Genomic DNA, 16,785 nt, shown 5'->3' with positions numbered 1-16,785 from the left:
CTGAAAATGTGGCCAACATTTAGCGGGCAAACTGATTGTGTGACTGTTTATCTCATTGCTGTTTGTCGAACATTGTTATGCACAAATAAGCTGAGTGTGTTACTATATGTAATATTGTTTGTTTGTGTGTGTGAATCTTTGTATAGGACAGCGTGTTTGACTGTGTGCGCGTGTGAGTATTTGCGTGTGTGAGTGTTAGTGTGGTTGTTTTATTCGGTCCTTGCATGTGGGCGCCGCTGGCAAGGCCAGCATTTATTGCCGATATTTGTTGCCCTTGAGAAGGTGGTGGTGAGCTGCCTTCTTGAACCGCTGCAGTCCGTGTGGTGATGGTGCTCCCACAGTGCTGTTAGGGAGGGAGTTCCAGAATTTTGACCTAGCGACGAGGAAGGAACGGCCGATATATTTCTAAGTCATGATGGTGTGTGTGACGTGGAGGGGAACTTAGAGGTGGTGGTGTTCCCAGGCGCCTGCTGCCTTTGTCCTTCTAGCTGTTAGAGGTCGTGAGATTGGGAGCTGCTGCCGAAGAAGCCTTGGCGAGTTGCTGCAGTGCATCTTGTAGATGGTACACACTGCAGCCACGGTGCACCGGTGGTGGAGGGAGTGAATGTTTAAGGTGGTGGATGGAGTGCCAATCAAACGGACTGCTTTGTCCTGGATGGTGTGGAGCGTCTTGAGTGATGTTGGAGCTGCAACTCATCCAGGCACAATCCTGACTTGTGCCTTGTAGATGGTGGAAAGTCTTTGGGGAGTCAGAGGGTGAGACACTCGCCGCAGAATACCCAGCCTCTGACCTGCTCTTGTGGCTACATTATTTATGAGAATGGTCCAGTTAAGCTATTGTTCAATGGTGACCCCCAGGATGTAGATGGTGGGGGGAGGGGGGAGGGTCGGCGATAGTGGTGCCATTGAATGTCAAGGATCGGTGGTTGGACTCTCACTTGTTGGAGATAGTGATTGCCTGGCACGTGTGTGGTGCGAATGTTAGTTGCCACTAATCAGCCCAAACCTGAATGATGCCCCGATCTTGCTGCATGTGGGCATGGTCTGTGTCATTATCTGAGGAGTTGAGAATGGAACTGAACATTGCAGTCATCCGCGAACAACCCCATGCCGGACCTTATGTTGGAGAGAAGGTCATTGATGAAGCAGCTGAAGATGGTTGGGCCTAGGAAACTGCCCTGAGCAAGTCCTGAAGCGTTATCCTGGAGCTGTGATGATGGACCTCCAACAACCAAAACCACAACCAGAACCAGTATGTATGTCTGTATCTGTGTTTGTGTATATGTTTCCATTTGTAAGTGTGTGTGTGAGAGAGAGATTATGTGAGTTTCGATCCCAAAATTTAAAATACACAGGTGGCGTTCATTGTTGTGCTTCTTTGTTTCTAGATATTATTCTGTTGATCCAATTTAGTAAAACCGTGAATGATAAAACTGGCAATTCAACATTTAATTTCCTCACCTCATTTCTCCGCTGTTCTTGAAGTCTGCTCATTTTAAAAGCAGAAGGCAGGCTAACATTATTTTATATGCAAGCATGTTTAATATAGATGCAGCACTATTGAATTAAGACTGACCTTAAAACAAGGACCAGCTTAGCGAATAAACCTAATTAAAGTACATTCCATTAATTACTGAAAAACAAGTTCTGCGGATGGGACTACATCACCCTTTTAAGAAGCAGAATATTTGTATGGAATGGTAAAGATAATAAGGTTGAGAATTTTATGCGGTCTATCTAAAAAGCACACGTTAAAAATAAAGTTACTACATGGACACAGAGCAGACAGAGAACCTCCTTTTTTTTTAGAAAGGTTTTGCAGCCTTACTTGAAGAGGAACCCCTGCCTGAGAAAGTCCATAGATATGGAAAATTAGGGAGCATAGTAACTTAGGGAGTACGCTCGCAGTGATGGGATAATCAAATCAGTGTTGGATGATAACTTTGTACTGTAACTATTAAACACAAGAAATGTCAAGTAGAAGGTTTGGAAAAAGGTGGGTGTTGTAACAGATACTTTGAAATTCGATTAAGGTCTGATCCACTTAAAAACACATGAGCTCGAAACAGTAACATGTTTAGGATTCTCCGGCTAAAATCTCGTAAGCTTTTGACATAACTGCTGATAATCCTATAGGAAGGATGTGATTGCATTGGAGAGGGTGCAGAGGAGATTCACCAGGATGTTGCCTGGGCTAGAGCGCTTCAGCTATGAAGAGAGACTGGCAGGCTGGGGTTGTTTTCCTTAGAGCAGAGAAGGCTGAGGGGGGGACCTGATTGAGGTCTACAAAATTATGAGGGGCATAGATAGGATAGCTGGAAAGGAACGTTTCCCCTTAGTAGAGGGGTCAATAGCCAGGGGGCATAGATTCAAGGTAAGGGGCAGGAGGTTTAGAGGGGATTTGAGGAAAAACGTTTTCACCCAGAGGGTGGCTCGAATCTGGAACTCACTGCCTGAAAGGGTGGTAGAGGCAGGAACCCTCACAATATCCAAGAAGCATTTAGATGAGCACTTGAAACGCCATAGCATACAAGGCGAAGGACCAACTGCTGGAAAATGGTATTAGAATAGACAGGACTTGATGGCCGGCGCGGATATGATGGGCCGAATAGCCCCTTTCTGTGCTGTGTAACTCTGTGACTCAGTATCGCCACGTTTGGGGCGCTATAGTCGAGCATGTGCTAAATTTAGCGCCCAGCGCAAATTATCGCCGCCTTCAGTGAAATGGAGTTGCTTTGCCCCAAGAGGCTGTTGGTGCGCTAAATCAGGTGCTGCACGACTATCCTAAGGTGCTAAGCCAGAGAGGCGAGGCGCTACCACCGAGGGCGGGCGCAGCGCATGTGCGGCCAGTTAGCGATTGCAGGCAGACCCGCTGGCGCCGGTTACCTCTTAAAGGGGCAGGGTCGATTTGGCTTGCAGCCATAACTTGCACATTGGAGCCCTGATTCTCGGCCTGGACAGACCTGCTGCGGCATTGTAATGCCTACGACCATGGAGAGGGCCAGGGAGCGAGTGCAGCGGCTCAGTGAGGAGACCATGAAGGTTCTGGTTGGCGCAGTGGAGCACAGGCGACCTATCCTCTTTCCCGAAAGTGGCAGGAGGCCTCTGCCCAACGAATATCGAAAAGCTTGGAGGGAGGTGGCACACAGAGTGACCTCCAGCAGCATGGTACCTAGGACCCCGACGCAATGCAGGAAGAAGTTCAACAACCTCACTCAGGTTGTCAGAGTGCGTACCCTTTCCAGTATCCTCTTCATCCCTGCATGTGCACCTCATTTTATGGCCAAAGGGTCCTGAAAGCCCCAATGCCCAGCCCTCATCCAACACCTATGGGCCTCTCATGAAACTTACATGCACATTCAGCACTTTACACACTGTAAGGGCTATTCGACCATGGGAGACAGTGCAGCCAAGATCAGGGCTTCACACTGTAAGGGCTATTCGACGATGGGAGGCAGTGCAGCCAAGGTCAGGGCTTCACACTGTAAGAGCTATTCGACCATGGGACGCAGTGCAGCCATGATCAGGGCTTCACACTGTAAGGTCTATTCCTCCATGGGAGGCAGTGCAGCCAATATCATGGCTTCAAACTGTACTGAGAGCCTGTCCTTTCTCTTGCAGGGCAAGCTGGCGCACAATAGGAGGCAGCAGCAATGGACCGGGGGAGGCCTTCCTGAACTTAAAGACCTCAGTGATCTGGAGCAGTGAGTGGAAAGAATTATGGCAGGCCGGATGATTGGCCCTTTCGCCACTGGAGATGCCGACCCTGTTCTGGACAGCAATGGTAAGGTCATCACCTTTTTGACCTCTCTCCTTCCACTTGTGCCTCACACGAGCATCCTTTGCCACGATCGAACCAATGCAGTGCACTGCAGCACTCATGCCTCCCTTGCTGCCACCCTGTCCTCACGCTAAAGCAACTCTTGTACCTCCCTGCTTTCAGATGCTGATTCGCCAGCTAAGGAGGCGGGCCCTCAAGCTGCCACTGTGAGTGATTCGGAAGGCGAGGAGTAGGAAGAGGAAGCCAGACCATCAGTGCCACCCTCAGCCGAGGTAGCCAATGGCCATAATGGGGACACGTCTTCCCTGGAGGGGAGCAGGGGGGAAGGGTCTGAGGAGGGTGAAGCTCTGGCGCCCAGCGGGCTGCAGCAATGTGGTGGAGAAGGGAAGCACAGTGGCCTTCTTCCCAGATGGAAAGGGTGGCCTCCAGTCCTGCTACAGTGAGCGCAGAGGAGGTGCAGCTCCTCGCTGAATTGGGCGCCCAGGTGGAGCACAGGCAAGCTGAGCTCATGGCTGCAGTAGCAAGGATGCCTGACTCCATAGAGTCACTGGCAAGGGGTGTACAGGAATTCGGCGCAGCACAGGCAAGGAGTCTGCAGGACTTCGTGCAGCACAGGCAAGGAGTCTGCAGTACTTCAGTGCAGCACAGGCGGCTTCCACGCAAGTGCTCAGTCGTGCCATGCAGTCACTGGCTGGTCTGATGCAGACACAGATCAGGGCCACACGAGCACTAACTGCTGCCACCCTCGCTGGATCAGGCAGGATTCGCCGGGGCTCTCACCACGCCACAGCAGGCCAGCAGTCTGTGCTTCAGCAGATTGCTGCGCATGCTTCAGTGCTGCACCGTGCGAGTGCCAGTGTCTCGTCTGACCAAGGAGTGCCTGTGCTCTGACAGGTTGGCAGCATTCGTGCGGCCAACACTGTCACTCCTCCACTGCAGCTGCCACCACCCGTAGGACAGACTGCAGAGTTGGAGCAGTCAGCAGCCGGGTCCTCCAGGCCCAGAGCTGGTCCAGGCCGTCCCCCAAGTGCATCTGCCTACTCACTATCTGACACTCATCAGCCTTCCGCCAGCCTTGCTGCAGCCACTGGGGTCCCATTGCGGAGGAGCTGCAGGGTGGGTAGGGGCCAATCTCGCAAACGAGGCAGATCACCCTCGCAGGACAAAAAGTAGGAGGTGCGGCAAAATGCTGTGATTTGTTTTACTGAAGGCCGAGGATCATGGTCGTTATTGGTTAAGTCTTTTGTTCATTGTCTCCAGGTTGTGAGAGCCAGTTATGTGTCTGACTGTTTTTTTGGGGGTTTCTCTGTATTTGTTTGACATGCGGGAAGGGCACAGAGTTTGTTAAATAAATAATTGTCTTTTTTCAGATTGTGCATGTTTGCTCTTTGCGGCCCGGTTCCATTCTTGTTCTTTCAATGGCACAAGCCATTCACTCAGAGGGGCCCTAGAACCGGCTTGCAATAAGCTGCTGACGGATGACCCTTGCACTTTGTGTCTTCCTCCCGTCGTCCTCCTCCTCCTCCTCATCGTCGTCGTCATCGTCATCTGCTGGCATTCCCTCTGAGGATAGCCAGGTTGTGCAGCATGCAGCACACTACAACGAAATGGGAGACTCGCTCAGGCGAGTACTGAAGGACTCCCGCAGAATGGTCCAGACAGCGGAACCGTTGCTTTAGCATGCCGATTGTGTGCTCAATGATGTTCCTGGTCACTTGATGTCTGTCATTGTATCGTTCTTCAGCAGGGGTGCTGGGCACACAGAGCGGGGTCATCAGCCAGGTGCACAAAGGTTAGCCCTTCTCCCCAAGAAGCCAACCTCCTGGGTGAGCTGGGGCTTGGAAAAGGCCTGCCACAGAAGTCTGCTGCCGGATGAAGGCGGCGTGGCTGCTGCCTGGAAAGCCGGCATGGACAACTAGTATCAGCTGTCTGTGGTCACACACCAACTGCACGTTCAATGAATGGAACCCCATCCGGTTGTGATAATCCTCGGCATTCTCTAGAGACGCCCGCAAAGCCACATGCATGCAGTCAATGGCACCCTGAACCATGGGGATGCCCGCTATTCTTGCAAATCCAATTGCACGCTCTTGCTGCTTGTCCAGGGTCATGGGGATGGAAAAGTACCGAAGTCTCCTTTTAAAGAGGGCATTCATGACCTGGCGGATGCCGCAATTCACCGGGAACTGGGAGACATTGGCACTGTCCCCAGTAGCGGCTTGGAAGGAGCCGGTGGCATAGAAGTTGAGAGCCACTGTCACCTTCACTGCCACCGACAGAGACGTCCTGCTCCTCAGCTGAGGCTGCAGATCTGGCTGAAGCAGGTGGCAGAGCACAGTTACTACTTCCCTTCTGAATCGATGCTTCCGAATACAATGCTCCTCAGACATGTTGAGGTATGAGAACTGCTGGCGGTATACCTTGGGAGGGTAAGGCCTCCTGTGCCGACGCCTGTTGGCCCTCCTCCATCTGGCCATGATTGGCACTCTCTCTTTGCGTCTCTGAGCCCTCTCAATTCAATGGAGAAACCAACGTTTCCACCCATTGCAGCCCCGATAATATTTGGCCACTCAAGGCTATGGCACAGAAAAATCAATCCACCTGCAAAGTTCTGGGCTGAAGGCAGAAGTACCTGTGCGAGCGCTGAGTCAATGCAGAAAGCTCTCTCCCTTTGCCTCTCTGCAAATCTCTCTCTCTCTCACACAGAAGGAGTCGTCCAAAAATGGCTACCACTAAGAAGCCAGGAAGAGCCCCCTTTAAATAGCGTCCCCCCAGCCCCACAGCGACTGGGAACCATTCCACTCAACCAGTCGCTGGGAGCGCCAGGCAGAAAGAAGGGGGGCGCCACTGAAGTTCCGGTTCGGGGTGCACCAAGGGCATTGCACTATGAAATGACGTCAGGATCAGCACGTGCAGCTGAGCAGGCATTGCGGTTTTGCGCCGCCGCTAAATGTCCGCTCAATTTCGCGAGAGGTGCAGGTCGCGCCACTACCGGGCGCTAGCTGCTTCACGCCTCACTGATCGCTCTCTTAAGGTGCTAGCGGCTGGCACCACCAATTGAATTTCTCCCCCTATGACTCTAATTGATTAAGAAATTATTCTCTGCTTAATAATTCTATGACAGCTCACATTTGATGCTGTGAACCCTATTATTGTGAGGAGTAGATTATAAGTAAGAACACCCCTCTTCTCACAATAATTGCCTGGGTGTTGTTTCGGTTCGGCTTGGTCAGTGGTCCAATGTAATGGATGTTGTGGGAATGCAATGGATGTTGCCTACATGGATTTTTGGACGGCGTTTGACAAAGTACCACATAGAAGGCTGGTTAACATAATCGATGCTCATGGAATAGGTGGGCCAGTGGCAGCATGGATAGGGAACTGGCTAAAAGGCAGACAATAGCGAGCTGTGGTAAAAGGCTGTTTTTCAGACTGGAGGATGGTAGACTGGTGTTCCACAAGGGTTAGAGCTGGGGTCACTGGTTTTTTTGATATTTAAATGACCTGGATATTGGAACACAGAGTAGACTTTCTAAATTTGCAGCCGACACCAAACTTGGGGGTATGGCTAAAAGTGTGGATGATACCAATCGACTGCAACAGGACATAGAAAGGCTAGCAGAATGGGCAGACAAGTGGCAGATGGAAATTAATACAGAGAAGTGTGATGTGATGCATTTTGGCAGAAGGAACAGGGAGAGGCAATATACACTTAATGGCACAGTTTTAAAGAGTGTGCAGGGACAGAGGGACCTGGGACTAAATGTGCATAGGTCCCTGAAGGAGGCGGGATACATTGAGAGAGTGGTTAGAAAAACATATGGGATCTTGGGCTTCATAAATAGAGGTATTGAGTATAAAAGTAGAGAAGTTATGCTGACCTTTTATAAAGCGCTGGTTAGGCCACAACTGGAGTATTGCATCCAGTTCTGGCCACCACACTATAGGAAGGATGTGAAGGCCCTTGAGAGGGTGCAGAGGAGATTTACCAGAATGGTTCTTGGAATGGATGAACCTTAGCTACAAGGACAATTTGGAGAAGCTGGATTTGCTTTCAATAGAGCAAAGGAGTTTGAGGGGTGATTTGATGGAGGTGTTCAAGATTATGACGGGTTTGGATAGGCTAGATGGGGATTGGTTGTTCCCACTAGTTGATGGTACAAGGACTAGGGGACACAGATTGAAGTTTTTGGGCCAGAAATACAGGGGGAGGTGAGGAAAAACTTTTTAACACAGCTGGTGGTGATGACCTGGAACTCCCTGCTGAAGGAAGTGGTGGAAGTGGAAACACTCAATGTTTTCAAGGGGAGACTGGATAAGAACTTGAGGGAAATAAACTTGCAGGGCTACGGGGATGGAGCGGGGGAATAGGACTGACTGGGTTGCTCTACTGAGAGATGGCACGGACTCGATGGGCCGAATGGCCTCCTTCTGTGCCGTTATGACTAAGATTCTATGATTCTACTGTTGTAAAACGATGAATGATAACAGTGACAATTCAACATTAGTGTTCTACCTCATTTCTCCGCTGCTTCTCGATCTCCCTGGAAGGAATGACCAAATGTTAGCAGCCTGGAGCTAATTACGAGCTTACAAAATAGGAACATGAGAAAAGTGAAAGAGCAGACTAGGTCATTAGGATACAAAACATATTGTACAAGTTAAATTAAACTCCCGGCACAACATCCAACTGTATTATGAAAAAACCCAAATGGTATAATTTTAAACTAACTTTACTCACCGTGTAATGAACAGGTCAGACGCTGGTCAGACACGCTGCATGATTTTACTCCCTGACCAATGGATGCAATAATGTTTAGGCAGAGCTTTCAATAGCGTAAGGCCTAGACTGCTGATGGCTCGGCCGGCAACGGTGGATCGAATGAAGTGCGGGATGCAGAAGCAGCCAGAGTTCTGCTGCTTGGGATTAACGGTGGGAGGGACAATTGGGATGAAAAAGAGTTTGCTACGGTTGGCCCCGAGCGATGGCCGGGCCCAGAGTGAAGTCTAATCACGAAGCAAAACTGTTTGATCAGGACCTTCTTTAACCATGGAATCAAGGTGTGTAGATAGAGTTAAGATATAGATCAACCATGATCTAACTGAATGGCGAACAGGCTTGAGTGGCTGAATGGCCTACACCTCTCTCAAATGTCTTGAGGCTTGGGCAATGTCTGCTTTAGCTCATTTCTAACTTCGCCCCTTAGCTACTTCACCGTTCATTATCCTTCCATTTCTCCTTCCATTTACTGTCCGAGGTTAGAGGTCCAGTGGTAGATGGTTGGTGGAAATGGTTAGGAGCTGGGAAGAAAGGAGATGAAAGTGAGCTTAGTCCGTGTGTTTGTAATGACTGAACTCGATGTGTTGTTTAACCTACCTTTCTTCCAGATGAATACACCCAACAGAGCAAGGATCAGAATCAGAACCACCACAGAGCCAACTCCCGCCTCCAGCCCAGCCGATGTTTCTAAATGAGATAAAGGGACAGATTGGAACCAAATTAATCAATAGTTTGTACATGAACTAATAACTTACTGATTAACGGAACTATTTAATATGCATTGGGATCCTGGAGCAACCGGAGTAAGCCCCAGAATAGAAGAATAAATTACAAGGTTGAGATGACATCACAATCCTTTTTTTTAGTGATTCCTTAGTTTTCCACTGTTCTGATATCATGCATCAACATTTCACACGCTAATTCTATCTCCACTGCTCTCTTTTATAAGAGTCAACAGTGCTGCACATTTAGTGAATCAGAAATAAGGTCAAGGATGGTTTGGCACTAGGATGATGTCATGCACTAGCAGGAAAATACGACACAACACAAAGTTCAATTTCCACTGGTCGATTAATTTAATCATCTAATTTGTACGCTGACTCCTCCCTTCAATGTTTACTGCACTCCTGGGAGCAGGCGACTGTTTAATTCTTCCCAATTAGCTGCAAGAATATAACACTGTCAGTGTGGTAATTAATTCGTTTAATTCTGTAAGCTCGGACTTATCATGTCATCATAGAAATTTACAACACCGAAGGCGGCCATTCGGTCCATTGTGCCAGTGTCGGGTTTTGAAAGAGCTATCCAATTAGTCCCACTGCTTTGTTCTTTCCCCAAAATCCTGCAATTTTCTCCCCTTCAAGTATTCATCCATTTCCCTTATAAAGTTGCTATTGAACCTGATTCAACTATCCTTTCAGGCAATGCATTCCAGATCATAATGGCCCAGAAATTCGGGTCGGGGGCTTCCGCGGGTGCGAGCAGGCTGTTGTGCTGTGGGCCTGCGTGGAATTCCGATCCTGGGCCTCCTCCAGCTGCCGGCGCTCAGTGCTTGCGTATCCCAGGGGCGCAGTTAGTTCGATGCGTGCCCTGGGATCACGTGGGCCATGGAGAGCCAATGGTAGCAGGGCTTCATTTATAAGTTGGACTGGAAGAGCTGTCAAAACTATAAATACTATAAGCCCCAAAACATAACTGAAACCTCAAATAAATTTTATAAAACATCACATTTTTAAAATAAACTATAAATTACATGAAATAACTGTTTTAAACAATAGTTTAAATTTTTGAGAACATTAATTACATTTTCTAACAGGGTTAAAAATAAACTTACCTTTCTTTAAAGTATTTAAAAGTAATAAACCTGTGGAAAAAATGTTTTAATTTTAATTAATTCACCAGCTACCTTGTTAAAAACAGGCCTTGCGCCTGCTTTTTAAAAGTGTAACTGCAGGAGGCTTACCCTCCCAGAGAAACGTGGAAAAGAAACGTAAGTTCAATGCACACATGCTGCCTCTCCGGCACACGCATTCCACCTGTCAACCCCTTCTTTCAGAGGAATGGAAGTGTTGGTTTCCTGCGCATGCGCAGTGCATGCATGAAACCGGCACTTCCATTGGGCTTACAGGTGTGTACCCCATGCGTACTCACCCGTGGAGACCCGAATTTCTGGGCCATTAACTCGTTACGTATTGTTCCCTAATCTCATCTATGGCTCTTTTTCCAATCACCTTAAATCTGTGTCCTCTGGTTACCGATCCTCCTGCCACTGGAAACAGTTTCTCCTTATTTGCTCTATCAATAACCTTCATGGTTTTGAACACATCAATTAAATGTCCTCTTAGCATTCTCTGCTTTACGGCAAACAACTCTACAAAAATGAATTCCCTCATCCCTGGTACCATTCTAGAATATCTCCTCTGCACTCTCTCCACGGCCTTGATGTCCTCCCTAAAATGTGGTGCCCAGGATTAGAAATAATAATTCAGCTGGGATCGATACAGTGACTTAGAAATGTTTCACAAAGTTGCCTGGCTTCTCTACACTAGGCCTTTTTTAATAAAGTCAACGAGCTCGTATGCCTTTATAACAGCCTTATCAACATGCCGTGCCACTTTCAGACTTGTGCACGTAAAGCCCGAGGTCTCTCTGTTCCTGCACCATCTGTAGAGTTGTACCATTTAGTTAATACTGTCTCTACTCATTCCTTCATCCAAAATGCATCAATTCACACTTCACTGCTTTAAACTGCATCGGTAATTTGTCTTCCTATGTTCTTTGTCATATCCTACTCTCCTTCTCACTCTTTACTTTTCGAGTTTCGTGTCATCAGTGGACTGTAAGATTATGCCTTTCATTCACAAGTCCAGCTCACTAAAATATAGTGGCCCTCATACCGTTCCCTCCAGACTCATAAACAGCATTTCCCCACTGCTCTCACCTTGTGGTCTAATAGCCAGTTCCGTATTCATGCTGCCATTACCCCTTCAATCTCGAGGGCTTCAATTGTGCGAATATTCTATTATGTGAAGCTTTATCAAACGCCTTTTGAAAGTCAATAGACACAACATGAAACCCACCACGTTCATCAACCATGTACTGTACTTCATCAAGTAACTCAATCAAGAAAGTTAAATGCGATTTACCTTTAACAAATGTACATTGATGACTGTATCGGTGCCGTCTCCTGCTCTCGCCCTGAACTAGAAAATGTCATTCACTTTGTTTCCAATTTCCACCCTTCCCTCACCTTCACATGGTCCATCTCCGACTCTTCCCTTCCTCGACTTCTCCGCCTCCATTTCTGGGGATAGGTTATTGACTAACATTCACTACTAGCCCACTGACTCGCACAGCTATCTGGACTACACTTCCTCCCACCCAGCCTCCTGTAAGGACTCTATTCCATTATCCCAGTTTCTCCATCCCTGCTGCATCTGCTCTGACGATACCACCTTCCATACCAGTGCTTCCGACATGTCTTCCTTTTTCCTCAACCGAGGATTCCCCTCTACTGTGGTTGCCATGGACCTCGACCGTGTCCGTTCGATCTGCCGTACTTCTGCCCACTCCCCTGCCCCTCCCTCCCGGAACCAAGATAGGGTTACTCTTGTCCTCACGTTTCACTCCACCAGCCTCCACAGTCAATGGATCATCCTCCACCATTTCTGCCACTTCCAGCGTGATCCCCTCACCTCCCCTTTCAGCATTCTGTAGGGACCGCTCCCTCCACTTCACCCTAGTCCACTCCTCTACCAGCCCCAGCACCCCTTCCCCTTCGTCCAGCACATTCCCGTGTAAGCGCAGGAGATGCAACACATGCCCTTATACGTCCCCCCTTCCCACCGTCCAAGGCCCCAAACACCCCTTCCAGGTGAAACAGTGATTTACTTGTACTTCTTGCAATTTAGTATACCGTATTCGCTGCTCACGATGTGTTCTCCTCTATATTGGGGAGACCAAAAGCAGATTGGGTGACCGCTTTGCGGAACACCTCTGTTCAGTCCATAAGGGGGACCCCGAGCAAGCGGTGGCCTGTCACTTTAATTCACCACCCCATTCCCACTCAGACCTCACTGTCCTCGGCCTCTTGCATTGTTCCACAGAAGCTCAGCGTAAGCTCGAGGAACAGCACCTCATCTTCCGATTAGGCACGGTACAGCCCTCTGGACTCAACATAGAGTTCAACAAATTCAGATCATAACCTCGGCCCCTATCACATATGTATATTTTCTTCTTTTTTTATCCACACTTTTTGTTTTATTCTTCCCTCTCTTCAGCTGTCCTTCATTCTTCCAGCGCAATTCACACCCCATCTAGAGCCATCCTTTATTCCTTAACCTGTCCCATTACCACCTCCTCTCGCCTTGACTATCTCTTAATGTCTCTCAATGTCTCTTAATCTCTCCTGCCTTCAATCCTATCACTGACCTTCCCTTTTATTCCCTTTTCCCAGCCCCCAAACTTGCTTTCCATTTCCTTCTTTTTTTCCAGTTCTGACGAAATGTCATTGACCTGAAACGTTGATTCTGTTTCTCTCTCCACCGAAGCTGCCTGGCCTGCTGACTTTTTACAGCGTTTCATGTTGTTATTTCCCTTTAACAAATCCATGCTGGCTGTGCTTGATTAAACCATGTTCTTTCAGGTGCCAAATATTCTGTCCCGAATATAATGGAGGAAATGTCTCCCATCACTGATGTTAGGCTGACTGGCCTGTATTTACCGGGTTTATCCCTCTACCCTGTAGTGAACAATAGTGTAACATTTGGAATCCTCCCGTGTTCTGGAACCGCTCCTGTATCTAAGGAGGATTGGGAGATTGAGGCCAGAGCATACGCTGTCTCCACCCTTCCTTCCATCAGCAATGTAAGAAGCGTCCCATCTGGACCGTGGGGCTTTTCTAGTTCGACCGTTGCCAAAGTAAATCCACTTTATATATTGCATCCTATCCAATTTCTCGACTGCTTCCTACTTTACTTTTATTTTTGAAGCTCCTTGGGACGTTTTCCTACCTTAAAGGCACTGTATTGATACACGTACTTGTTGTCGACATTAGCAGCCTTTTCTTTCGTGAAGACAGATGCAAAGTAATCCTATAATACCTCAGCCATGGCCTCTGCCTCAACAAGGCGATCTCCTTGTTGGTCCCTACACAGCCCCACCATTCCGTTGACTACCCTTTTACTATTTATATGTTTATAAAATACTTTTGCTTTCCCTTTTAGGTTACCCGCTAATCTATTCTCATACACTCTCTTTGCCCATCTTATTTCCTTTTCCAGTTGTCCTCTGCAATTTCCATATTCAGCTTGGTTCTCTGTTGCATTATGAACGATATTTATTATAAATCTCCTTTTTCTCTCTCATTTCAATCTCCATATCTTTAACTTTGACTGCCCTTCCTGTCCCCTGCATGGGAATGGATCTAGACTGCATCCGAACTATGTCCATTTGAAGACCTCCCATTGCTCATTTACTGTTTACACGCCAGTCTTTGATTCCAATCCATTAGGGGCAGATCATGTTTTAACTCACTGGACCGAGAATTCTGACGAAGGATCATCGACCTGAAACGTTAACTCTGTTTCTCTCTCCACAGATGCTGCCTGACCTGCTGAGAATTTCCAGCATATTCTGTTTTTCTTTCAGATTTCCATAATCTGCAGTATTTTGCTTTTGTATTAGAGCTTATTTCCTTGTTGGATTGGAAACACAGTGGTTAAGAATGTTCTTTTGTACAAATTTCAGTAATTCACTGATCCCTTCCCAAAGTTGCCATTAACAATACTAATTTCCCAGCATAATTGATGTCCTTCATTTTCAATACTTTATTGTTATTACATCTTTAAGAATATAACACGGGCAGCACGGTGGCATAGTGGTTAGCACTTTTGCCTCACAGCGCCAGAGACCCAGGTTCGAATCCGGCCTCGGGCGACTGTCTGTGTGGAGTTTGCACATTCTCCCCGTGTTTGCGTGGGTTTTCTCCGGGTGCTCCGGTTTCCTCCCACAGTCCAAAGATGTGCGGGTTAGGTTAATTGGCTATGATAAATTGACCCTTAGTGTTAGGGTGATTAAATACGTGGGGTTACAGGGATAGGGTGGGATATGTGTTGGTGTAGTGGTTACGGGGATCGGGTGGGATATGTGTCGGTGCAGGCTCGATGGGCCGAAATGGCCTCTATCTGCACTGTGGGGTTTCTGTGATTCTGTGAATATAGGAGCAGGAGTAGGTCATACGGGCCCTCGAGCCTGCTCCGACATTCAATAAGATCATGGTTTAACTTCTACACCAGCTGCACTCTCCCACCCCACTCCATTTCCTTTGATTCACTTACTGTCCTAACATCTATATATCTCAACCTTGATTATACTCAATGACTGTGTATTCACAGCCCTCTGTGCTAGCGAATTCCAACGATTCATAACTCTGAGTGAATACATTTCTCCTTATCTTAGTCCTAAATGGACGACCCCTTATCCTGAGATTAAGGGGGGAAAATTCAGTTGGTAGCGCCACCCGTTAGCACCTTATGAGGGCGCTAAGTGGGACACAAACCAACCAGCGCCCGGGCGAGGCGATATCTTCGCCTCTTGTGAAATTGACCAGACATTTTGTGGCGGCACTAAACACAACCGCCACAATCTCCTGTGCTGGCAGATCGTGACGTCAGTCGAGTGCGCAATGACCCGGACAGGAAATTGAGTGGCGCCCCCTGCCTTAATGCCTACCACAGGCAACGACAGGTTGAGTGGAGCGTTTTGCAGGCAGGAAGGGACTAGGGGAGTGCTGTATAAAGGCGGCCGCTTCCTGCCTTTTTTTGTCGGCGATGTTTTTGCACCATGCATTCTGAGAGAGAGAGAAAGATCTGGAGAGATTCAAAGCTGTGTGAAGGAGTTTTGGGTACTGAGCAGCATGTTCATGTTCATTTTGATTTGCCCTTCCTTGTATCTATTTAGAAGAGAATGTGGGGGCTGCACTCTGAGCTCTTTCCCTGGGCCTCTCCATTGTTCTTTCCAGCAGATTTGATGTACAGGCCTCTCCAGGCCGAGACTCAAGGCTGCAATGAACAGGATGTGGATGGAGACCAAGATAAACCCTTCCCTTTAAGATGAAAACAGAAAATGCTGGAAAAACTCAGCAGGTCAAGCAGCATCTGTGAAGAGAGAAACAGAGTTAACGTTTCAGGCCGATGACCATTCATCAGAACTCCCCTTTAAGAATTGGCCAGTGCCAGTGTGTCTGTGTTCCATTGCTGACTGACATCACATGATCTTCGCCAGCGCTGTGAGTTAGCGCCTCGCTCCTCGGCCTTTGCGCCTTAAGACAGATGTGAAGCACCTGATCTAGTGCTCCAATCACCTCCAGGGGCGACAAAAGCCAAGTTTGCAGTCAGAGGTGATAATTGCGCCCCAAATGGGTCGATACCGAATTTCTCCCCCTATGACCCTAGTTATGGACTCCCCAGGTGGGGGAAACAACCATTCAGCATCTACCCTGTCAAGCCTTCTAAGTATTGTGTACGTTTCAATTAGATCAGCTCTCATTCTTCTCAACTCCAGAGATTATAGGCCAAGTTTATTGTATCTCTCCTCATCGGACAACCCTCTCATTCCTGGAATCAATTTTTGAAATTTGTATGCAAATTTTCTCCTCTATCTCCTTCTCACTATTTGGTGGCCTATGGTATAACCCCAGCAGCGTAACGCCTCCTCATCTATTCCTTAACTCTACCCAAATAGATCACATCTTTGAACCCTCAAGCACATCATCCTGCCCCAGTGCTGTAACAGCATCTTAGATGAACACTGCACCCTTCGTTCATCCTTCCTTTTATTCCCTGAATATATATTAGCCTGGGAACATTAAGCTCCCATTCCTCCCCTGGCTTGATCCACCTCCCCATTTTTACCACTATCTCACAATCCCACGTAAAAACGTGTACGTGCAGGTCGCCAACCTTATAACCCACGCTCTGTGCATTTGTACACATGCACTCCGAACCCACCTTAGTCTGGATTGCATTTCTCCCCTGTCTGATCCCTCCAGTTAATGAGCAACTCTTTAATTTACTGCTGTTTTTCTTAGTTAAATGTGCACCTTGTTTCTCCTCTCTGCTGCTTCATCCTCGTTACCCTGCCAAATGAGATTCAACTTACTCCCCACAGCACTAGTTAACCTCACGGCGATGATGGGCCAGAAATTCGTGTCCCCACGGGTGAG

The 16,785-nt window shown here is 47.8% G+C and overlaps 1 protein-coding gene across 1 annotated transcript in view; it reads right to left on the bottom strand.

Moving 5' to 3' along the window:
* LOC147086878 (immunoglobulin superfamily member 1-like) overlaps window positions 1–16,785 on the bottom strand; it is a 108,358-nt gene that overhangs the window by 37,233 nt on the left and 54,340 nt on the right. The window contains exon 9 of the mRNA XM_085978348.1: window positions 9,159–9,248. Coding sequence (XP_085834474.1) covers window positions 9,159–9,248 — 90 coding nt within the window. The remainder of the gene's footprint in view (window positions 1–9,158; window positions 9,249–16,785) is intronic.

Source organism: Somniosus microcephalus, unplaced genomic scaffold (assembly GCF_052327205.1).
Source record: "Somniosus microcephalus isolate GS21.2 unplaced genomic scaffold, FLI_Smic_1.0 unresolved_chr7, whole genome shotgun sequence".
Lineage (NCBI taxonomy): Eukaryota > Metazoa > Chordata > Chondrichthyes > Squaliformes > Somniosidae > Somniosus > Somniosus microcephalus.
This window is presented reverse-complemented; position numbering and strand designations above follow the sequence as displayed.